Below are 21,787 nucleotides of genomic sequence, written 5' to 3'. Positions count from 1 at the left end.
TCTCTCCATAGGCATTATCCTCTCCATAAGGTTTTTAATAACCACAGCCAGCAAGAGGTTGATTACTGCTGGCTCGCGGTTGTTGTACATAATAATCAGATAATCAACCGGCTGACCGGGCCACGTCGAGCTGGTGCATCGATCCCAGAGCTCTCGATATTGCCCCTCCTTTCCCCCCTGGCGCCGAAGACTTAAGGTGGGGATCTGCACATGGAATCCCGAGTCGATTGCTTCCGTACGCTTTTTTCTTCGTCTCTTCAGCGGCGTGCCTATGTATATTACCTTACCCTCACTCTACACGTACCCGGGCACGGCGAAGGGGTTACTGAAAGAGGGAGCAGACAAGTGTGTCGATGCCGACGTGACCTGCGTACGAGGTATGTATGAAGGTTGGCATGTGGGCATGTAGGTACGTAGCTGTACGCCTTCATCCCTCGCTTAGGTGGTATTGACTCGTCTTGGAAAGGGGCCATGCGGATACCTCCATGCTACCACTATAGATCCACCGGCTCTCGTGCAGTTACAGCGCATATGCACGGCGTCTCTTTCTCTCGCGCCCTACTCTCGTCGTCTCACGACAAGCGACGAGAACCCGAGGCGCGCTCGCTCCGGGCCACAGGCTTTGCCGTCGGTAAGCGTGCGCAGATATACATGGCAGTTGAGGCATCTGAAACGACGGCATGGGGTTGGCACAGATGGCCTCGGACGAGCCATCCGACTTCGTTCGAGCTCCGGCTGGCCTGGCGGCTCTAGCCGGAAGACAAGCAATACATAGCCGCCTTCATCGAAGTCGCACTCGGAATGGTGCCATACAGGACGCCGTGCGACCGCTACCGCCACCCGATCACGTAGCATTTCGGGGCACATGTTTCCCCCTATGCTTAAATCTAGTTGACGGCTAGGCAGCTGAGTCTCGCCCCGATCTCGCGTACTATTCAAGATCGCCGCGTCGACTCCTTAGCTCCCGGGTTGCTTCCATCCCGGGGCTCGTGCGTGGTTGGGATGTTACTTCTGAGTTGAGGGGTCTGCAACCAGAACAACAACACCCGGTCAGGGGTTATCGGGAGTAACGCCTAGGTTATTTATCCGAGGCGATGACGTTCTTCAATACACTGCTGCGGGGCGTCCCAGCCATTCCACAATACGACGGCGATCAGGACGGTAGTCGGCGCCTACGCAAGTAGGTAGGTAGGTATGTCGTCGTAGGCAAGTTGCATTCGTGCTCCTACGTGCGCGAGGAATGTCTGCGACGAATACTTCAATATTTGGGCCGCCACGGCGCCTTTTATTATTTTACCTCCCCGGCACAACACGCGAGATTGGTCGCTGAATAGGCGTCGAGGCCTCTCCAACACCTGAGCGAGGATTGTCGTCAGCCCTCGAAGGCCGGCCGTCCGTGCTCGAAGAACTGCGATCCTGGCACGAGTATAGCCTTTGCTTCGACAAAAACGTTTTGTTGAGGGTTAGTTACATTGGTGGCTCATCGCTTTTCCCCCCTCGGTGCAAACCACGCGCGCGTGATGCAGTCGCCGAGCCGCAACATGCTCGTGCCGGCGTAGTCGCGCGCGGCCGGCATCCGGCGACGCAGCCCAGCGGCTCGCGCAGATCCTAGCAATCAACCATGCCTTCGATATAGGTAGGTATTAGCTCGTCGCAATCGCCCAGTGGTACCCTGCAGAGACAGCCGCCTCGACGCTGCGGAGGAGCGGTTGGCGGACCTTGGCCGGGAACACAAACTCGTGCTTGGGAATAATGTCGTCGGGACGGTCCTAGGTGGGACTGCGCTCAGTGCCGTGGCTCTGGCTAGGTTGTTCGAACATCAATACCGATTATCTGGCGCAGTTAACTGGCGTGGGTAGATGGCTGACTCATCCGTGTGTTAGTGGTCGTGACATTCAAGCGCCCAACACATGTCCTTCCGCTCAGGTACAACCCCAGGTCATTCACGACGAAACAGACCGTCGAAATTTACCAAGAATAATCTAAAGGGAGAAGTATTTCATCTCAGGCCCTATCAACACCCTCCTCTATCTGCTAAAATCCGCTATGCCCGATCTTTACTACATCGAAGGAACGTCACATGGATGTGGCGATGGAGTCACCGTTCGCATACGTTGGAACGGCGCGAGAATAATAATATACCTCGATCCAAACCCTTATCTTGGTGCGATAGAGAATCTTCTTATCGAGAAATATACATCGGCATGTCTTCGCGGTAACGAGGACGAACAGGACGCGGTTGACGACGAACTCCTTGATGCCGTCATTGGAGCTGGAGAGTCAATACTTGATCATCTTGTTCCCCCATCAGCAGAACCCCCGTCCGACCTCCATTCAATTCTCCTTCCGCCGCAATATTCCTTCAGTCTTACTACCGTGGACGGGACGCCGAAGCTCCTTCGGGAAGGATCCTATCGTCTGGAACTATCCGAAATCCCCGGGAAGGGTTACAAAAGGGACCTTCCTTCTCTCAGCCCACAGTTGCCAAGTCCACAGTTTCCAGTCTTCAACGTCCAGCTCAAGGTCAAAGAGGACCTTGGACTGCCTAGATATCTAACCACGGGGATCCGGGTGCTCAAAAAGCTGTTGGGTGATGGTTATATCTCGCATGTTTTAGTGGACGGACGTGATACGTGCGCCAAGGTTGGCCGTGAGTTTGATGGAGGAGCTATGCAGCGGGAACTGGACTGTCTCAGCAAGATTACCGCCTACGCTACCCAGCAGTCCTTGAAAATCCACGTGCCAAAACTTCTAGGACTCATCGAGATGCCTGATAATGGAAACATTATTGGAATCCTCGAAGAATTAATCCCGCATCCCAAGGACCCGGAATTATCAACGTTAGCAAGAATCGATGATATATCCACAATTTCTAAGGAGCGAAGGGAGACTTGGGCAACCCAGGTGCGAGAGACAGTCGACTGGCTGCACGGGAATGGCATCGTCTGGGGTGACGGGAAGGCGGACAATGTTTTGATACATCCCGATACTGATGAACCTTGGCTGATTGATTTTGGTGGTGGGAACACACGCGGATGGGTGGATGAGCATCTAGCCGGGACTTCTGAGGGCGATGATCAGGCGGTAAGGAGGATATTCGAGTTCCTGGAGGTTGCCTAGGGCCGGGAGGTTCTTATCACGAGCTGTGGCGCTCCCATCCTTCTTCACCTACCTTAGGTACCTACCATAACTATGGTCGCTCTTGGGTCGGGGTCATTATAATCTTCACTATGAGAGTTCGTTTTGGGGATCCATCTCTTCACAAGCTTTCATTTGTCGCGAAACATCGTCGGCATACTGAGCTTCCGAGTGGCGTTCGAGCAAATCATTTCAATAAATAGGTAGGCCTTTTGACAATCTGATTTCCGGCGACAATAAGACCCAGGCGGCGTATGAGTAAGTTGGTGGCGCCTTAGACTTAGGTACCTATCAATTTAGGCATATCTCGTATTCCAGTCTTCCATACAGGTTCCTAAGGTACGCTACATCGGCTCGAGTACTCCACCTAGAGGAGGTAGGTACCTTAGGTACCTTAGGTGGGTAGGCACCTACCTGTAATTTGTATGAAGTCGTTACTAGGTACCTCTATGGAAGCGTACACACCTTAAATCACTGTACCTGGTACCTAAGAGAGGGAGATAAGAATGTACTCTCCCACAGACTGTGGGCGCTGCAGGTACGTGGGATGTCTGCCAAGCCGAGCGCGTAGTAACCTGCGCCAATCTCTTTCTGGCGGTTAGGTACCTTAGGTATCGACTCTTGGCCGCCGTGTTAGGAATATACCACTACAATAACCGGCCTAACCGCTGCTGCTGATGTACCTCCATACCGCCCAGGTACGTGCTATTTGAGCCACACCCGCGCACGCAACAACCTTCCTCTCTGCCCCCGATGTCATCTGAGCGTTCCAGAAGCTCGGCAAGTGATCTGACTGACTGACTGGCTGATTGTGGCTGGTTCCCTCTCCTCACCTCACCTCTCCTCTCCTCTCCCTCTCTGCCTATCTCCTCTCATGCCCGCTTCTATCGAGACCGACTGACTGACTGACTGGCCGGCCGACCTTCTACTCTTTATCCTCATCGCCCGCTCTCCGTCTTCTTCTTACCCTTCCCAGCCTTCTACACCGCCGGACCGTCTCCCGGCTCGAGTCGGCGCCATTTGAATTCCCTTTTCCCTTTCCCCCTCTCTATGCCTTATCGCTCGTCGCCGTCTGCATCCTCTTCCTGTAGCCCCGTCCCCGTCGGTTCTCCTAGTGACCCCGTCGGCTCGACACTGACCCTGTCTGACATCATTCACGCGCCTCGCTAATACACCCATCCACCTGTCTAACCAATCGACTTGGTGGTGTAGTGGTGACGTTGTCAGCTGGCCAAGCCGGTGGAGCGTCTTGCATCCGCGACAGAGCACGCCCGTCACCTTCAGAACTGCCGACTGCGAACCTGCCATTTTGACCGTTTTCCTTGTCTTGGACCTCCGTGAGACCTGCGGTTTAATGTGGTAGCCTACCGCCGAGTCGCGTCTTTTCATCTCCCTCGACCAACACCGTCCTTAGCTATCCGAGCACTGAAAGCTCCAGCTTTCCGGTCACGCCCATCATGCTGCCCCCGGGCGCGAGGCGTGCGGCCGTCGGCGCGCTCGCCTTGTCGTGTCTTGTTGCTGGTCAGAAGAACTACACGCAGTTCGATATGATGCGGGCCCAGCTGGCCCTCTTAGATGACCGACCAAACGACTGTCCGCCATGGTATGCCGGCTCTCGTCATGCCCCCGTCCTTTGCCAGCTGACCGAGCTAACCTCTAACTATCTACGCAGTTTCAACTGTCTCCTGCCGGCTCACGAGTGTGGCCAGTACGCCGAGTGCAACGAATACAACGGAAAATGCGAATGCCCGGCCGGGTTTGGAGGCGACGACTGCTTAGAGCCTAGTACGATAGCCCTCGATACCCCCCGATTTTGACCCGCACCTAGCTGACCATGCATCTTAGCGTGCGGTTCTCTTGCTCGAGGCAGAGACCGCCCGATCAGGTCGGGCGATACTTGTGAATGCGACCAAGGTTGGACGGGAATCAACTGCAATGTCTGCATCCAAGATAATGCTTGCGATGCTCTCATGGAGACCGGAGACGGCGGTGTTTGCTACCAGAACGGCGAGGTGGTGAACGAAAACCACCAGATGTGCGCCGTTACCAACGAGAAGATCCTGGGCATGCTCGACGGCAAGATACCCCAGGCTACCTTCACCTGCAAGAAGGAGGAAGGAATCTGCGATTTCCAGTGTAGGTTCATCGCCCTGCTGGCATGCTTGGGCACATGGAGCTGACGTGGTTGACAAACAGTTTGGATTGATAGAGTCGAGTCATTCTATTGCCATCTCGAGAACTGCGAATCCAACGCCGACTTCACTTCGGATCAGAACAGCACTTTCTACAAGTGCCCCGACGTCCGCTGTAGCTGTGTTAAAGACCGTATGCTTTGTGGAGCCGATGGCTCCATCGATCTAACCGACTTCCTTAACGAATCCGTCACTGGCCCTGCTACTTTTAATTGCCTACAAGAGAATGGCGGAATCAACAATTGCAAATTCAGAGAACCGCAGCTCGATTGGATGGTTAGCACCATCTTCGGCGATGAGAGCATCGAGTTGGACTGCCGCTCTGGCGAGTGCCTCTACCACACTCAAGTTCCCGGCTACGAGCGCCCTATCAAGAAGATCAACACGCCTTTGATCGCGGGCATCATTGCCGGCTGCTCCTTGTTCCTCGTTGCCGTCTTCTTGCTGATCTGGTATCTCTCCCACCGCCAGTACCGGTACGGACCTATCCACTTGGACGATTCCGACGACGAAGCCACCAAATTGATGATCGACCACAAACCGGCTACTCTGTATTTCGAAAACGTTTCTTACGGGCTCAATGGGAAGGCCATCCTCAGCGATATCAGGGGCATCGCGCACCCCGGAGAGATCACGGCTATCATGGGCGCGTCTGGAGCGGGAAAGACGAGCTTCTTGGATATACTAGCGCGCAAGAACAAGCGTGGTCAGACCGGAGGAGACTTCCTCGTCAACGGGGAGAAGGTCACCGATACCGAATTTAAGAGCGTCGTTGGTTTCGTCGACCAGGAGGATACTATGCTCCCGACGCTGACTGTGCACGAAACCATCCTGACTAGCGCCCTCCTCCGTCTTCCCCGCGGAATGGGTCGCGCGGCTAAGGAGCAAAGGGTTTTTGAAGTTGAGAAGCAGCTTGGCATCTACCACATTCGGGATTCCTTGATCGGGTCCGAAGAGGGCAAAGGAAGAGGTATCTCTGGCGGCGAAAAGAGGCGCGTCGGCATCGCCTGCGAACTGGTTACCAGCCCTTCGATCCTATTCCTCGACGAGCCCACCAGTGGCCTCGATGCATTCAACGCTTTCAATGTCATCGAATGTCTCGTAACATTGGCCAAGACGTACCAGCGCACTGTCATTTTCACTATTCACCAACCGCGGTCCAACATTGTGGCTTTGTTTGATCGTCTCATTCTTCTCGCGCAGGGCAAGACCGTATATTCAGGCCCCTTCTCCCTGTGCCAGGAGTACTTCGACCGGATCGGTTACACGTGTCCGCCAGGCTTTAACATTGCGGATTACCTCGTCGATCTCACGATGCATGCCAGCTCTTCTAGCATTCTCGACGATGGATCCATCACGAACGACGGTGGGAGCGTTGGTCCCAGCAGTACCACCGCTGTGAAGTCGATTGCCAGCGCCTCTGGGACGGCCAGCATCGCCGAAGACAGCTCGATAGAACCGTCGACGATCCGACCTAAGGGCAAGCGCAAGGATTCGGTCAAGGCGAGACAGGAGCGAGAGCTCTTTACGAGACGGAAGAATATCATCGACACTGCTGCCTCTTCCGATGTCGAAGAAGATGCTGGGTCTTACAAACTACACAAGCAACCGGCCAGCGGTGGTGTTCGCCCGCAGGTAGTTATTGAAGACGTCCACGACCTTCCGCCTGCCGCCGGAACAAATCTCGATAGTCTTGTTCTAGCCTTCGCCGAGTCTGACATTGCTAGCGACATCCACGATGAAATCCTCCAGGCCGCAGCCAGTGCCCAGGCCGCCAATGGTCAAAACGGGAACGGAGCACAGGGAGCGTATGGCGACGGCAGCGCGATTGGACGCGGTTACGCACGTATCGGTTACCTGAGGCAATTCATCATTCTCTCAGAGAGGACGTGGAAGAACCTTTACCGCAACCCGTTCCTGATGCTGACACACTACGCCATCGCGATAACTCTTGCTGTTCTCTCGGGATACCTTTTCTACGGTTTAACCGACGATATCCCTGGGTTCCAGAACCGACTCGGCCTGTTCTTCTTCCTCCTCGCTCTTTACGGCTTCAGCACGCTTACTAGCCTGAATGTCTTCGCTTCCGAACGTCTCCTCTTCGTCCGGGAGAGGGCGAACGGATACTACTCGCCTATCACCTACTTCGTCGCAAAGGTTCTATTCGACATTGTCCCCCTGAGAATTATTCCGCCGATCCTGATGGGTGCCATCATCTATCCCATGACAGGTCTAATCCCGGATGCGCCACACTTCTTCACGTTCATGCTCATTCTAGTTCTGTTCAACATGGCCGCAGCTGCCATCTGCCTATTTATTGGCGTTGTGTGCAAGGATAGTAGCGTGGCGAACCTTATAGGGAGCCTGGTCATGCTCTTCTCCCTCTTGTTTGCTGGGCTGCTCCTCAACCACGACGCGATTCCCGATGCAGCGCTCTGGCTGCAGTCCCTGTCCATCTTCCACTACGGCTTCGAGGCCCTCATCGTCAACGAAGTCGTAAAACTGACTCTTATTGATAAGAAGTATGGCCTCGACATCACGGTACCCGGTGCGGCGATCCTGAGCTCGTTCGGCTTCAACAACTCGGCAAAATGGTCGGATGTCGCCAACCTAGGCGTGTTTGCCGCAGTTTTTGTCGTGCTAGCCTACGTCGCGATGCATTTCTTACTGGTGGAGAAGCGATAGAATGTGGAAGAGGGCTATATTTTTGAAAATAATAACTGTAGGATTATGCTGCTACCTGTTCACATAAACATGACACCGAATTGGTATTTGCTACACGGATGCATCGCCTTCTATTCTGCATAACTCGATCAATGCATGCTGGGGCTGGGTCTGCCTGAGGGCGTAACGGGGGCGTTGCAAGGTTCGGTCATGTTCATCAAGAGGGTCAATCGTCGCGTTACGCCGTGCGCTCCATGATGGACGTTATTCTTTGTCCTGTACGGGAGATATATACATACGTTCGTGAAGAAGCTGCCGGATCTCATAAATACAGGCGTAATTAGTGTAAACGTCTTAACATTGCACCTGTCACCACTCGATAGTGAGGGGGAAGTAAGGTGAGGCCCGCATTCAACACCGCTTTTCGCCTCTCGACCGTGACCAATCGAAAGTAAATTCTGGTAGTTCCGCGTGGACGATATTATGTCCCGTCCAGCTTGCCACCCGTAAGCTCCTCGGCGACCTCCTTCTGGCGCTTGAGGGTGCGTGTCTTATCGGTCTCGTAATTCTTCAGCAAGGTGCTCGAGTTGCGAGAGATGTCGGTGAACATATCGGCAACGGTCTTGGGGCGGCCGTGGAGATCCCAGACATTTGTGATCTCGAAGCCGCTCGATGAGAGGCCCTGATCCTTCCAATAGGTGGGGGAGAAGAGACGGCTGACTTCTGCCTCGAGCTGCTCCTCGGTGACGATGAAGGAGCGGGCGCGCATGTAGAGCTCCTGGAGGGCGTCGCGGCGGGCCTCGCTGCGGCGCTGGGCAACGGCGTTGGTGCGCTCGCGCGACTCCAGGGCGCGCTCGAAGCGCAGCGGGTCGAGGATCACGGCGGTCTGCAGCGTGCCGGCGTTGACGGTAGTGGCAGTGAGGCGCTCGTCCTCGCGCTCGGGGGCCTCGGCGGCGGCGCGGGCGCGGGCAGCGCCGGTGATCTGGCGCTCGCGGCGCTGGCGCTGGAGGCGCCTGTGGCGGTCGTAGAGGCGGCGCACGCCGTCGCGCAAGTTGCTGCGGCGCGTCTCGGCCATGAGGCGCTTCCAGGCCTGGGCGGAGTTGCTGGGCGTCTCGGCCTTGCCGCTCTTGCTTCCCGGGGTGGGCAGGGGGGCGGCGGCGCGCAGCCAGGCGTCGGTGACCTTGCGGCGGTCCTCGGGGTGCTTGAAGATGGGGCGCGGCACCGGCAGGTGGCCCTTGATCGGCTTCAGCTCGCGGCGCGCCTCGATCGACTGGTCCTGCGGCGGGTTCGGCACGTTGATGAAGCGCGGGGACTCGGGCGGGATGCGCTGCCGGCGCGAGGCGCACCGCGGGACGGCGGAGGAGAACGGGCGGGAGGAGGCCGAGGGTGAGCGGGGGGCGGCAGCGGAGGTTGGTGAGAATGGGATTACCGACGCTGCTCCTCTCGAGAGGAGAGAGGGCGACGGCCGCGGGAGCGCGGGCGGCATCTCGGGGGTGCTACCGCCGGCTTTCGACGTGCGGAGCCGTGTAGTTGGCGCCTGGGAGTGTTTCTCCTGGCCAACGGGCGTAAAGCATCTGGGTTTTGTTTCTCTCCGTGCGACGCTCGCCTCAAGGAGAGGAGAGGGAAACGATCGCAATAATGCGCCGGTACTTTTGCTGAGCCCGGCAGGCGGCTTGGTTGGTGATAGTGATGAATAGTTGCGGCATTCCAGAATTTATTCGAGACCCACTTCCCGGAGGTCGGGGCGTTGGGTGAAGTTCGGCAGAATATCGAATCAAGTCTGTCCCCACTTAAGCGGTCAGTCAAATCCATCGGCGGTCATGGACGGCAGAATATTTCGAGTGAAAAAAAGGTCCCACCTTCGCTTTTTTCCAGCATCTCTCTTCCTTCATCTGCCAATTCCCGGATCCCTCACTTATATGCGCTTTCGCCGACGGTAATACCAACTTCCTTCCGCCCAACCCCCCTCCGGCCCCCGGATTCAATCGTAATTCCGGCGCCATGGGGACCGGTAAGAAGGAGCGCAACCGGAAAATCCGCGAGGGCAAAACCTCGGATGGCATGAATAATATCAAGGTCAAGGGCGAGAACTTCTATCGCTCTGCCGCGCGAGTCAAAGCCCTGAACATTCGGAAGGATGGAGCCAAGCCGAGACGCAACGCCGACGGGAAGATCGTCCAGGCTGCCAAGTACCAATCGAGAGACATTCCTTCGGCGAGGGTCGAGCCGAACAGGCGATGGTTTACCAACACCCGCGTCATCTCCCAGGATGCCCTCACGGCCTTCCGCGACGCCATGGCCGAGAAGGCTAACGACCCCTACCAAGTCCTCCTCAAGTCAAACAAGCTGCCCATGTCTTTGATAAGGGATAACTCGGACACGAAGAACGGCCTGAAGCAGCACAAGGCGAAGATGGCCATCGAGAGCTCGCCCTTCTCCGACGCCTTCGGCCCTAAGGCTCAGCGCAAGAGGGTCAAGCTGGACGTGAGCAATCTGGTGGACCTTGCTGAAGACACTGAGAAGAGCATGGACGTGTACAAGGATCGTCTTGAGCAGGCGAAGCTGTTGAGCGGAAACTCGGGAGTGGATCTCGAGGGGGCTAGCGAGAGTCGACCTGCTGAAGAGGACGCTCTCACTGTGGCTATCGAGCCTATCTTCTCTAAGGGGAAGAGTAAGAGGATTTTTAATGAGCTCTATAAGGTTCTCGAGTACGTGCATCTGCCGCCCTGCACCAATGTCTACGCTTTTCCATCTACTCGAGTACTAACTGAGAATAGCGCCTCGGACGTTGTCATCCACGTACTCGACGCCCGCGATCCTCTCGGTACCCGTTGTCGGAGCGTGGAGAAATATCTGAGAGAGGAGGCGCCGCATAAGCACCTCATCTTCGTCCTTAACAAGACGGATCTAGTTCCAACGAGCGTGGCCGTAAGTTCCTACCTCATCTTCTTACGTATTCCATATCCGTTTTCTTTTTTTTTCCCTCCGTCCCCAATGTTTTTTGTCAGGGTACTTTCTCTTCTTTCAGTGAGAAGTTTATCCGTTACGGCGTTGGGAGATTAAACCTCTAATCTCGCTGTTTCCATGCCTTCGGGCAGGAAGCTGACTGGGTCCCGTTTTGGGACTTCGTCATGAGTTGGGCCATGTTTCGTCTGAGTTGAGATCTATCTCTACCCGTTTTGGGTGGCCCGTGGTAGATTTCTTAGTAGTGATTCATACATACCATCCCCCAAATTCGCATTCTGCCAATTGGATGACTATTCGTTTGTCAGTATACTAACCGTAATCAAGGCTGCCTGGGTCCGCAACCTCTCCGCAGAGTACCCGACTCTTGCCTTCCATTCGAGCATAACGAATCCCTTTGGAAAAGGCTCACTAATCCAACTTCTTCGCCAATTTTCGTCCTTGCACTCAGATCGCAAGCAGATATCAGTCGGCTTGATAGGGTATCCTAACGTCGGAAAATCATCTATCATCAATACATTACGGAAGAAGAAAGTCGCTAAGGTAGCCCCCATTCCGGGCGAGACCAAGGTCTGGCAGTATGTTACGTTAACGAAACGAATCTTCATGGTGGATTGTCCTGGTGTCGTCCCCCCTAATCAGAACGACACGCCTGAGGATATCTTGCTTCGCGGCGTCGTTCGTGTCGAGATGGTGGAGAACCCAGAGCAGTACATACCGGCGCTATTGGCAAAAGTCAAGAAACACCACATGGAGCGCACCTACGAATTAACGGGATGGGAAGATCACATACACTTCCTCGAGCTTTTGGCCCGAAAGGGCGGTCGTTTGCTGAAGGGTGGAGAGCCGGACGTCGATGGGGTTGCGAAAATGGTGTTGAAAGACTTCATGCGCGGCAAGATCCCCTGGTTTACGCCGGCTCCGGTTACCGAAGGGGATAATGGGGCGGGTATGGAAGGCCGCGAAGGCCGACTCGGGGAGATGTCGAAAAAGCGAAAGAGGGACGACCTAGAGAGCGTTCCTGATACGTCGATAGCGCCATCAATCGCTACGTCCGCACCAGAGGAAGAAGAGGAGGGGAGTGTGAGTAGAGGAGAGAAAAAAGACTTTGAAGGCTTTAGTGATGGTAGCCAGCCGACGTCCGAGGATGAAGACGATGTCGTGGCAAGCGATGAGGACGATATGATACCCCTGGATGAGCTGAGCGATATTGATGAGAGCGACGACGAAGGAGGCGAGTGAAAAACCGCCCCTAGAGAGGCTTGGTAAAAAAAAAAACCAAAGGGTTGGCTGCCGTCTCCATTTAAGCGAGGCCTAGAATCGGCGTGTTTGCATCGGACCCGGAGTAGGACGGCGTGGTTAGCGGACCGGCGTGTTTGCATTCGCATTTCGCCGCTTTAACACTGGTGCCTGAAGACGGCATTATAGATACGGATCATCGACGACCACATAAGGGCGGCCCCGAATCCCGCACTGCGATGCCGACGCCGGGGGGTATTCGACATATACCGAGGCATTTCAAGCCGCTCAAGTCTCGTCGAGATATATGGAGTGTGCAGCAGATTTACAGTGCGGAGATGTTGAGACCCCCTCGTCCCCACCCCATTTAGAAGCATAGGCATATACACGTATGGCTTCTTTGCGACGGCATGTCGTGAATCGAATATGCGTTGCTCTCTACGGAGATGCGGTATAACCGCCACTTATCCCTTCGTCAATAGACTCAATACCCAATGGGCCAAAACGCTGAGCGCCCTTCAAGTTGAGTGGCGGTCAAAGACGGTCTGACAGCTCTAATGTCACCATGATAACTCGATACGAATGCGAAATAAATTCATTATCTACGGTGTTTGATGGTCACTGCGACGAAATAAATGCGTCTTGTTTTTCAACATCTCAGTATACGGATTTATGGGTGTGACTATATCGACAATACAGAAACTAATCGCTCCCTACGCTGTTTTAGTGACAGATAACTAATCCCGAGACATTCTCGAGGCATTGCAGGAAGCAGGCAGAAGCAGAATGAGGCTGAAGTCGACGCCGAACGACATGGGATGAATAGCAAGTCTTTTGATGTTATCTTGAGTGTAAGTCAGGCCTATGATACGGGCGAGCCTTTCGACATATCAGCCATTAGTCCTGAACGAAACACACTCGCCGTACGTAGCATCACGTTGCCGATACCAACTATCAATTGCGATTCTAGGATTAGCTTATCGACTTGACTCTGCAATGGGCAGATACTCGGGATCCAAGATCTGCATCACTCCCTGATCGAGGCCGTTAGAAGACCCGATGGAACATGTTATGGCTAGTGGGCGGCCATCCTTATGGCCCTCAGTGCAAGGTTACCTACCTCTCGATATTATTCAGAGGCGAGCAGTTAAGTCACCCTTTCGAAGTACAACGTCGGGCTTACCGATGGGTGTGAACGTGTCCAAACTCGCATGATCATGAGGATACTTGTTCAGAGCCCGCCGATATCACCACCCACGCGGTCGAGTGTATTTGATCGTGGAGGGTTGCTAGCCTTTACTACCGGAATATGCAGGGGGTTGAATCCTCCAGGGATAATGGCATTGTAGGACGCCATCCGTGATAAGCGCCGGGCGCCTCATAGACCACCGCTATCGTCGCGTCCACCAGGCGAAGCCTTGGTCCAACTTCGGGTCCCGATTGCGAGATGCACGAAAAGACTGCGAATACTCGAGAAGACAGCTGCGTTGTGACCATAGAGGAGGCACTACTGGAAAGATGATGTTCAAGGCTGTGGATTTCGCATGCAGTTGTCTACACGATTGGAATGAAGTTGCAATGAGGCCACGCGTATGATAACATTCCTTGGAGAGGCGACAATGGCCTCGACCGACCGGCAGGGAGTATTTTCTAAACTAGCGCTTAACCGAGCGAAGAGTCCCCCTTCGCACCGACCTCTCTCTGGCTCGGCGCCATGCGATTCCCTCGATTTCCCTCGATTCCGGCGGGAGGTCTTCCTGCTTATGCGTTCTTCTCCATGGACGTCCTCACATAACTAAAGTTAACCAGGTCTCCTCCGCGATATGGAATCTCACAAGTTTGCCGTGGTGGTAACGTTGCAGCCCCCGAGCGGGAGCCGTCTTCGGCTCCCTGGCCCTATCGCTAGCGGGCGGCACTCGATCCCTAGATACGGGGAAGCAGTGGGGGCTAGCCCACGATGATATATACCGGCCACGCGGTGGCCCGGGCGCCTGTAGGAGGGGATCGTTGCATGGGACGCGAACCTATTCCCACCTCATATGACCGCATCCCACCCCCTTGGACCGCTAGGCGAAATGAGTGGGCATGTGTCGCGCTCAACCCGGGTTCTTTCTCGACTCGGGCGGCATCACAAGCAAAGCGTGCCGAAGACGTCGTCAACAGGGAATTTATTTTATCGAGGTTGCAATGACGCGCATGAGCCCTGTCGACCCCCCCCTTTTTAAGTGATTGCAAGGCGAAGCGACGAACGCGAGTGTCCTATTTGCCGGTTCGCGACCTCTAATCCGAATGAGGAAGCTGGGGAATCTGGGGCACTATCACGATGCGTGACCTGCTGAGAGGTGACCCCGTCCCTAGCGAAGAGAGCGGACGAGCCTTATCGCTCTTGTGATGTTGCAAAAAGGTGGCGCAAATCAAACGGCAGGCGTCGTGGTACTCGTGTGTCGATATCCCATTGATCGGAGCCGCAGTGATGTCTGACACGGGTGGCATTTGTGCGGCCGTAGGCTTGGAAACCTGGTTACGTGCCAGCGGGAGGAGGAGAGACATTCACAGGCTCAACATCCGAATATGGCAGCTTAACGCCGCCGCTCGTTTCCGACCGGGGTGGTACCCGAGAAAGAGGAGCAAGGTGGCCCCTCTCCTTGGCCTCCCCCTTTTCTACCACCAGGTCCTCCCAGCTTCCATCCGAGAGTGGCAGAGGAAGACAGACGGCCCGCACGTGCGCCCCTGCCGATCTCATCGCTGCGAAGCTCTCCTTTTGTGCGAGCAGGCCAGGCCGCGTGGATCTGGCAGCCCGATCATCTGCTAGAACCAGCGCGGCAGATGGTTGGCAGGTAAATCTCCGGTGACTCGATCTGGACCCGACCCGCTAGCGGCCGCTCTCCTACGTGTCGGTGCTCGGTGCAGTGGTTTCCCCCATCTTACCGTTACCTCAAGCCACTTGACATCTATCGAAGAGCGAAGCGAGGATACAATGGCGGTTTGTCATGGGTTGGGTTGCACGAGGGAAGTTGTCATCTCATGGCAGGCCGGTGGTCCCGGGCTTGTATCTCCGGGTTTGTAACGCTGGGACAACCACCGGGGGCCCACGAGGAAGGGGAGAAATGAAGGGAGGGAGAGGGCGAGAGAGGCCGTAGATGTCGGCTATCGTCTATATAAGTATGCGTTGTCCTCGCTCCAACTTGACGACTATCCCTTCCCAAGACCAGCCCCCTCCGGTCGAGCATCAAGAGCACCGATTCCAACATGGCCTCTACCAAGCTTACCCTGGCGTCCGTCGCCAGCACCCTTGCACTCATCCCGTCCGTCCTCGCCGGCTACGATGCCGGCTCGCAGAGCAATATTGCCGTGTACTGGGGTATGTTCATGCTGCGCATGAAACTAGTGTCGCCGCCCTCGAATTCAGGCTAAGATACTAATACTAATAATAACAGGCCAGAATTCGTACGGCCAGCAGTCCTCGCAGGAGAGGCTGAGCACGTACTGCTCTAGTAAGTTCTCCCGACCCCCCCTGCGTCATAGTACTCGCCTGCTAATATCCCGCGTTACAGCCAGCAAGATAAACGTGAGTCGCGAGAGAGATGCGTCAGAAGGGGAAGGAGAAAAGCTGGTCGGCTCTGACCCCCGCTAACCATGGTGGCTATGTTGTAGATCATCCCGCTGGCTTTCATGAATGGCATCCGGACGCCCATCACGAACTTCGCCAACGCGGGCGACAAGTGCACGGTATATGCCGGTACTCAGCTGCTCAACTGCCCCGAGATCGAAGAGGACATCAAGACCTGCCAGTCTCTGGGGAAGACGATCCTCGTCTCGATCGGCGGCGCGACCTACACTGAGGGCGGCTTCCCGGACGCGGCGTCGGCTGAGAGCTCCGCCGAGACGGTCTGGTCGCTGTTCGGCCCGGACACGAGCGCACCGAACCGGCCATTCCGCTCGGCGGTCGTCGACGGATTCGACTTCGACTTTGAGGCAACGACGCAGAACTTCGTGCCGTTCGCGACGAAGCTGCGCTCGCTGATGGACGCCGACACGAGCAAGAAGTACTACCTGTCGGCGGCGCCGCAGTGCCCTTACCCGGACCACGCGATGAACGACATGCTCAACGGGGCGACCTCGTTCGACTTCATCATGATCCAGTTCTACAACAACTACTGCGGCGTGCAGTCGTTCGTGCCCGGGGCCTCGGCGCAGTACAACTTCAACATGGACACGTGGGACACGTGGGCGAAGCAGACGAGCCTCAACAAGAACGCCAAGATCTTCCTCGGCGTGCCGGCCAACTCGGGTGGTGGCGGCGGCTACCAGCCGGCCTCGTCCCTCGCCCCAATCATCGAGTACTCGAAGCAGTTCTCGAGCTTCGGCGGCGTCATGATGTGGGACATGTCGCAGCTGTACCAGAACAGCGGCTTCCTCGACGGCGTCTACAGCGCCCTGACCGGATCTAGCGGCGGCAGCCCCAGCAGCCCCGGCACCCCCGCGCCGACGTCGACCCTGACCACGTCGACCACCACGATCACCACGATCACCACGACCACCACGACCACCACGACCACGACGGCTATCCCCCCCGGAACTACCTCGGTGCCTCAGTGGGGCCAGTAAGTAGACCCTTCTGTTTTCTCGCTGCCCTCTCCCCTGCTGTCCTCTCGAGTACACCGGTCTAACGCGAAGCAGATGCGGAGGCATTGGCTACACCGGCTCTACCGAGTGCGAGCCGCCCTACACCTGCGTCAAACAGGGCGACTGGTGGTCTTCGTGCCGATAGACGCATCGCCACCGACGGGCATCCGAACCACCGAGGACGACAAGGTGGCGGTTGGCTGCGCGACCAAAGAGGGGGCAATGGTTACGAGCATATAGCTATCTTCTAACCTTTGCTCCGTTCTTTTTTCCTTCTTCTTCTCATTCTTTCTACGTCAGTCCATAGTCGGGGGTTTGCGGTGTTCCAGGTTGTCTACGCTTCGCAAGTATATATTAGTTGCCGTCCGGCGCAGCATTAGATCGAGGGGGACCTGTATATATGGGAGAACTTCTCGAGGTGCCGGGCCAAAGGTTCGTGTACATTTACTGTCAGTTCAACACAGCATTTATCGCTACAATCGGCCCGCGAATCGGTGGAGTTGTGTGCTCGTTTCGTGAATAGGCTCGGCTGCTCGTGGAGCTGCGAACAGCCGAAATGGCTGAAGTCACGGCCCGGATTCGCAATACGGTTACTTTATATCTTCAGAGCAGTGTGCGAGTATATGAGCGTTCGCTATACCCTCTGTTTTCACAGATATTACCCTTGTATGCATCTTTTAGCTAGGTATGGGCTCTTAGGTACTAGAGGGTAAATTTAGCCCATTTTCTACACCTTATCATCGATATGGTTGTTATTATCTCTCCTACAATGTTCATCTCGATGGCATAGACGCCGATACGCTGAGCTGATGCTCGACTCGGGCTGAAGCGAGGGTGGTTTATTTGGACTCGTGGCAGAGGCCGCTCGCCATCTTAGCGAAAGCGCCCCGGATCTGTGATGACGACCGCCGATTTATGGCTCGACCAGGGCTGCCCGCGTCGAGGGGCCTACCATCGCGTTATACACCAGGAACCCGAGGAGGAAATAGTATTAATGGTATTGCAACTCTCCTGTGGCCTTTCCGAGCTCAAGTCTCGCCTTTCATGCCATTTCCTACGTCTACGACCTCCTTTAGCGATGGGCCAGTTCATATCCGTGACAGTACCAGAGAGAATTGGGGGACGAGTGCTAGGGCAGCCATTGAACATATATCAACACGTGTTAAGGTAGTAGTAGAGGGGAATAGGCTCGTCATCGAGGCGATCCCGTGGTTCGGGAGACGCGCACGCAAATGCAGCAGGCAGGAGGATGCCTCTCCCGAATACAACTCTGCTATCGCCCCGTCTATTGTTACCACCTCGCTGGATCCGAGCAGTTCGTGTCAGCAGAGCGGTTTTCTCTTTCGCGTGAGCTCCGGCAACTCCATCACCTTAAGGAGGGGGGGTATCAGGCCTGCTCGATACGTCCCGAGTGCCTTATCCGTGGATGTCGTGGCTGTTGATCTCGTCCCGCGTGTCTCTTACACGGGAACGGTCGCGAGAGAAGTCATGTAGGCATGTATTGGGGGGGTTCTTAATTTATCAGTAATGACGGTGGAAGAAGCGAACGCAAACCGGTGACTGGAAGCGTCCGGGCCTGTCCTCCAGGTCAGTAGGCGGAATCACGCAGGCCTTAACGCCGACCTCAGATGACGCCTCTCGGAGATAAATAGGTACGGTATGCACAAGCGAGACAGGAAGCAAGCCGTACTGTACCCACAACAAGAGCCCAAGACATTCCTAGACATATGACGGGCATTTGTAGCTTGCACTGCGCATTTGTACGTAGTGTCTCTCCCAGCTTGGTGGTTTCAATATGCGAGGGAGAAAATATTGGGGGGAGAGGTGGGGGATTTCTTATTTTTCTTTGTAAGCCCATGACGTAGGCACGCAACGAGCGCACCGTGGTTACAGAAGCGATGCCCGCCCATCCGGCATCCCTCTCGCCTCGGGAAGCATTCTGTCCTCCTGACAGCACACGTCCGCAGCTCATCGGCGAAACGAGGAATCCCAGCAAAACAAGACAAAACAAATTAAAAATCAAGAAAAAGTCATGGCTTCCCTCCACAACGTCCTCCTGCTCGGCGGCAACGGCAAGATCGCCCAGCTCCTCACCCCATTGCTTCTCCAGCGGTCGTGGAATGTCACCAGCATCATCCGCGACCCCGCCCAGGTGGCGAACCTGCAGAAGCTCGGCGACGGCCTCGGCGGGAAGTTGAACGTGCTGGTACGGAGCTTGGAGGAGGTCACGAGCGACGCCCAAGCCAAGTCCCTCATAGACGAGGTGAAGCCGGACTACGTCGTCTGGAGCGCCGGCGCCGGCGGGAAGGGCGCACCCGAGCGGGTACTGGCCCTCAACCCCCTCCACCTCCCCCTCTCGGCGTGATCGTCGCTGACGAACGACCCCCCGACCAGACGTACAAGATCGACCGCGACGCAGCGATCCACTTCATCCGCGCGTCCGTAGCGACGCCGTCGGTCACCAAGTTCGTCATGATCTCGTTCCTGGGATCGCGGCTGGCGCGGCCGGCGTGGTGGAGCGAGGAGATCTGGCAGCAGCAGCTGGCGACGTCGCGCAAGGCGCTGCAGAGGTACTACGAGGCCAAGGTGGCCGCCGACGAGGTGCTGTACGTCGAGGGCAAGAAGAGGCCCGACTTCGCCGGCATCTGCCTGCGCCCCGGCCGGCTGACCACCGAGCCGGTCGGCAAGGTCGGCCTCGGCAAGCTGCCCGTCGCCAGCGGCACCTCGAGCCGCGCCTCCGTCGCCCACCTCACCGCCCTGCTGCTCGACGCCCCGAACGTCAAGAACTCCTGGCTCGACATGCTCGACGGCGACGAGGACCCCGAGGCCGCCGTGAAGCGGTGCGTCGAGGAAGGGGTCGACTGCGCTGAAGGCGAACCGTTCTTCTAGTAGTGCACAAGTGGGGAGCTCGGCGTCGATCTGCGCCCTACGGGCCCGACTTACAACTATAACTAGTCACAGCTAGGAATTAGACCAGTAGTTACGCGGTTCACAATGGAGCATGGGCGGCTAACGTCTTGCCGTATACCTGCTGAAACGTTCTAGTATTCCTATTACCTACCCCGGAATCCTACCCTGACGTACGGTAGCTCAGCTACTCCTGTGGTATTTAATCGCCAGCGCCACGCGTCGGCGCTCGTAAAAGGCGCCCGCTAGGACGACGAGGATGACGAGCTTCAGCGTCGCCAGCATGGCCACGACCGCGATGGCAAGGATCGTGCCGTCAGATAACGCTGATCTCGGATGCATGGCGGCGTTGGTGTGAAATAAGGAGCCGATCGACGCCCTGCTTACTTGGGATGTTGATCGTAGGTACGTGTTGGCACTTACTTAGGCTTACCCCTTAGTACACCAGATAAAATACGACCCCCGAGTTCCGTGAGCGAGAATACATGGGGTTGGGCGAGGACGTGACGAGGACTCCCATTGATTAAGTATGAGACATGTTCCTCGGCGATGGGTATATTCCAACAAACAATGCTTTTATTATCATATATTCGGATGACCGAAGACAATGAGTAGGGCAACGTGTGAGTGACAGTCTTTGGCTGGCGGCGTCTGAAGTAGCGCTTGACCAACAAAGAGGTGAGGTTGAGGCATGTACGGTGTGTATGATCGAAGGAGAGGAGGCTCCAGACCACTCAGGAAGGAAGGGGGCGTACGTTGAATCCAACGAGGTAATTATTCCCCACAAACCCAGAGCGCGTCCGTCAACCCAACCCTCGTCAGTACCTACGCCGTCGACCCTGGTTAGTACACCAGGTAGAGGCGTGACTACGCGGACAAGGAATATGTAGATCCGTAGCTATAAAGGCGAAATCCTTTGTCGGAGGGGATTGAGAAGGACTTCGCATCGACTACTAGGTAGTCCTTGCGAGCTCCCACCAGAACCAGCTTTGTCTGCGGGCAGAAAGGCCTGGACTACAATCGCTTTGTCGCGAACCCAGCCAACGCGCTTATATACCTGCCTGCCTACCTACCTACCTACTCATCCGTGCGTCCGGACATCTCAGAAGCCAGTCCCCCACCGCACGCGCCCTCACAACCACCAGCAGCAGCATCACTAGATAGCCTACCTTCAGACCCTCACCACCACCCGTCTCCACCATGTCCACCGCCGCGCTCATCCTCTGCACCACGCTCCTCGCGGCGCCCGCGCTGGCCGCGCCGGCTCCGCTCGCGCGGCGCGAGGACTCGCCGCCGCCGGCCGCGGGGACGACGGTCGACGGCGCGCTGATCGGCGGCGTCCTCGGCGGCGCCGTCGGCGTGCTCGCGCTCGTCGCCCTGCTCATCGTGTGCGGCCGGTGCTGGCGCTTCGGCGGCGGCGGCGCCGCGCGTAAGTGAGGGGCGCGAGTCGAGTGCGGGAGGTGGAAAGGGGGTGGGAGAAGGAAGAGAGGTTGGCTATGGAGAGAGTGGGAGGGAGAGAAAGGAAAAGAAAAGAAGAAGAAGAAGAAGAAGAAGAAGAGAAAAAAAAAGGAGGTAGAGGGTCGGATAGGGGTAATTAATTGGTGAACGTGCGACTGAGAGGTACTGCCGTAGGGCGGGCAGGTAGGTAGGTATGTGATAGGTCCGTGGGTATTACCTACAGAAACTGCTGTGCTAAGACTGGCGTACGAGAATTCAGGAATATTACAGAGTTGACCGAGTATATATGGGACGTTTGCGTGTGTCTATGACTAAATATTTCTATACTGCTGTTCTTGCTATTTAGATAGCCAAGCGGCGTATGTGACTGCGTGGGTGATAACATATATATCGTTAGCCCCCATCGCTTCATAGGGGCATGCTGGGCACCCTTTAAAACCTGCTACAAAACTCCCTAGGCTCGTGTTGAGGACCACACCCTGATCCTTGAGGGGTCCCTATACGGGGAGTAGGTGTGGTGATTCCTGGCCGTCGTCCTCAGATCACCCGACCTGGCGTAGGGATGCTTGCTGGTGGCTCCTGTTCTTCGGCCCAGGGAC

The 21,787-nt window shown here is 56.0% G+C and overlaps 6 protein-coding genes across 6 annotated transcripts; 5 read left to right on the top strand and 1 right to left on the bottom strand.

The window, feature by feature from the left end:
• Positions 1-2,046: 2,046 nt before the first annotated feature.
• GGS23DRAFT_600859 (uncharacterized protein) lies at positions 2,047-3,120 on the top strand (the record flags this gene model as incomplete). The annotated part of the gene is made up of 1 exon (XM_051519131.1): positions 2,047-3,120. One exon carries the CDS (start codon positions 2,047-2,049, stop codon positions 3,118-3,120), a length of 1,074 nt encoding a protein of 357 aa, XP_051367674.1.
• Positions 3,121-4,321: 1,201 nt separating this feature from the next.
• On the top strand, positions 4,322-8,245 carry GGS23DRAFT_345946 (uncharacterized protein). The gene is made up of 4 exons (XM_051513098.1): positions 4,322-4,741; positions 4,811-4,923; positions 4,984-5,274; positions 5,335-8,245. Exons 1-4 carry the CDS (start codon positions 4,596-4,598, stop codon positions 8,013-8,015), a joined length of 3,231 nt encoding a protein of 1,076 aa, XP_051367673.1. The 5' UTR covers positions 4,322-4,595; the 3' UTR covers positions 8,016-8,245.
• GGS23DRAFT_345943 (uncharacterized protein) lies at positions 8,246-9,698 on the bottom strand. The gene has a single exon (XM_051513097.1). The coding sequence runs from the start codon at positions 9,478-9,480 to the stop codon at positions 8,476-8,478; it is 1,005 nt and encodes a 334-aa protein (XP_051367672.1). The 5' UTR covers positions 9,481-9,698; the 3' UTR covers positions 8,246-8,475.
• Positions 9,699-9,841: 143 nt separating this feature from the next.
• Positions 9,842-12,631, top strand: GGS23DRAFT_345771 (nucleolar GTP-binding protein). Its single transcript, XM_051513093.1, has 3 exons — positions 9,842-10,702; positions 10,772-10,922; positions 11,286-12,631. Exons 1-3 carry the CDS (start codon positions 9,996-9,998, stop codon positions 12,198-12,200), a joined length of 1,773 nt encoding a protein of 590 aa, XP_051367671.1. The 5' UTR covers positions 9,842-9,995; the 3' UTR covers positions 12,201-12,631.
• Positions 12,632-15,199: 2,568 nt separating this feature from the next.
• Positions 15,200-17,635, top strand: GGS23DRAFT_345776 (glycoside hydrolase family 18 protein). Its single transcript, XM_051513094.1, has 5 exons — positions 15,200-15,558; positions 15,635-15,691; positions 15,752-15,765; positions 15,852-16,801; positions 16,878-17,635. Exons 1-5 carry the CDS (start codon positions 15,447-15,449, stop codon positions 16,966-16,968), a joined length of 1,224 nt encoding a protein of 407 aa, XP_051367670.1. The 5' UTR covers positions 15,200-15,446; the 3' UTR covers positions 16,969-17,635.
• Positions 17,636-18,586: 951 nt separating this feature from the next.
• GGS23DRAFT_345821 (NAD(P)-binding protein) lies at positions 18,587-19,813 on the top strand. Its single transcript, XM_051513096.1, has 2 exons — positions 18,587-19,146; positions 19,218-19,813. Exons 1-2 carry the CDS (start codon positions 18,856-18,858, stop codon positions 19,710-19,712), a joined length of 786 nt encoding a protein of 261 aa, XP_051367669.1. The 5' UTR covers positions 18,587-18,855; the 3' UTR covers positions 19,713-19,813.
• Positions 19,814-21,787: the final 1,974 nt, after the last annotated feature.

The sequence above is a fragment of the Durotheca rogersii genome (assembly GCF_024521655.1).
Source record: "Durotheca rogersii strain YMJ 92031201 chromosome Unknown GGS23scaffold_39, whole genome shotgun sequence".
NCBI lineage: Eukaryota > Fungi > Ascomycota > Sordariomycetes > Xylariales > Xylariaceae > Durotheca > Durotheca rogersii.
The sequence above is the reverse complement of the archived record's forward strand: the minus strand, read 5'-3'. Positions and strand labels throughout refer to the sequence as shown.

Coding starts and splice junctions, on each gene's coding strand:
- GGS23DRAFT_345943 (XM_051513097.1), bottom strand. CDS start 9,480: ATGCCGCCCGCGCTCCCGCGGCCGTCGCCCTCTCTCCTCTCGAGAGGA.
- GGS23DRAFT_345821 (XM_051513096.1), top strand. CDS start 18,856: ATGGCTTCCCTCCACAACGTCCTCCTGCTCGGCGGCAACGGCAAGATC. Junction 19,147..19,217: donor GGAAGGGCGCACCCGAGCGG/GTACTGGCCCTC, acceptor CCCCCCGACCAG/ACGTACAAGATCGACCGCGA.
- GGS23DRAFT_345946 (XM_051513098.1), top strand. CDS start 4,596: ATGCTGCCCCCGGGCGCGAGGCGTGCGGCCGTCGGCGCGCTCGCCTTG. Junction 4,924..4,983: donor CGACGACTGCTTAGAGCCTA/GTACGATAGCCC, acceptor CATGCATCTTAG/CGTGCGGTTCTCTTGCTCGA. Junction 5,275..5,334: donor AGGAATCTGCGATTTCCAGT/GTAGGTTCATCG, acceptor GTTGACAAACAG/TTTGGATTGATAGAGTCGAG.
- GGS23DRAFT_345771 (XM_051513093.1), top strand. CDS start 9,996: ATGGGGACCGGTAAGAAGGAGCGCAACCGGAAAATCCGCGAGGGCAAA. Junction 10,703..10,771: donor GAGCTCTATAAGGTTCTCGA/GTACGTGCATCT, acceptor AACTGAGAATAG/CGCCTCGGACGTTGTCATCC. Junction 10,923..11,285: donor TAGTTCCAACGAGCGTGGCC/GTAAGTTCCTAC, acceptor ACCGTAATCAAG/GCTGCCTGGGTCCGCAACCT.
- GGS23DRAFT_345776 (XM_051513094.1), top strand. CDS start 15,447: ATGGCCTCTACCAAGCTTACCCTGGCGTCCGTCGCCAGCACCCTTGCA. Junction 15,559..15,634: donor CAATATTGCCGTGTACTGGG/GTATGTTCATGC, acceptor TAATAATAACAG/GCCAGAATTCGTACGGCCAG. Junction 16,802..16,877: donor TCGGTGCCTCAGTGGGGCCA/GTAAGTAGACCC, acceptor AACGCGAAGCAG/ATGCGGAGGCATTGGCTACA.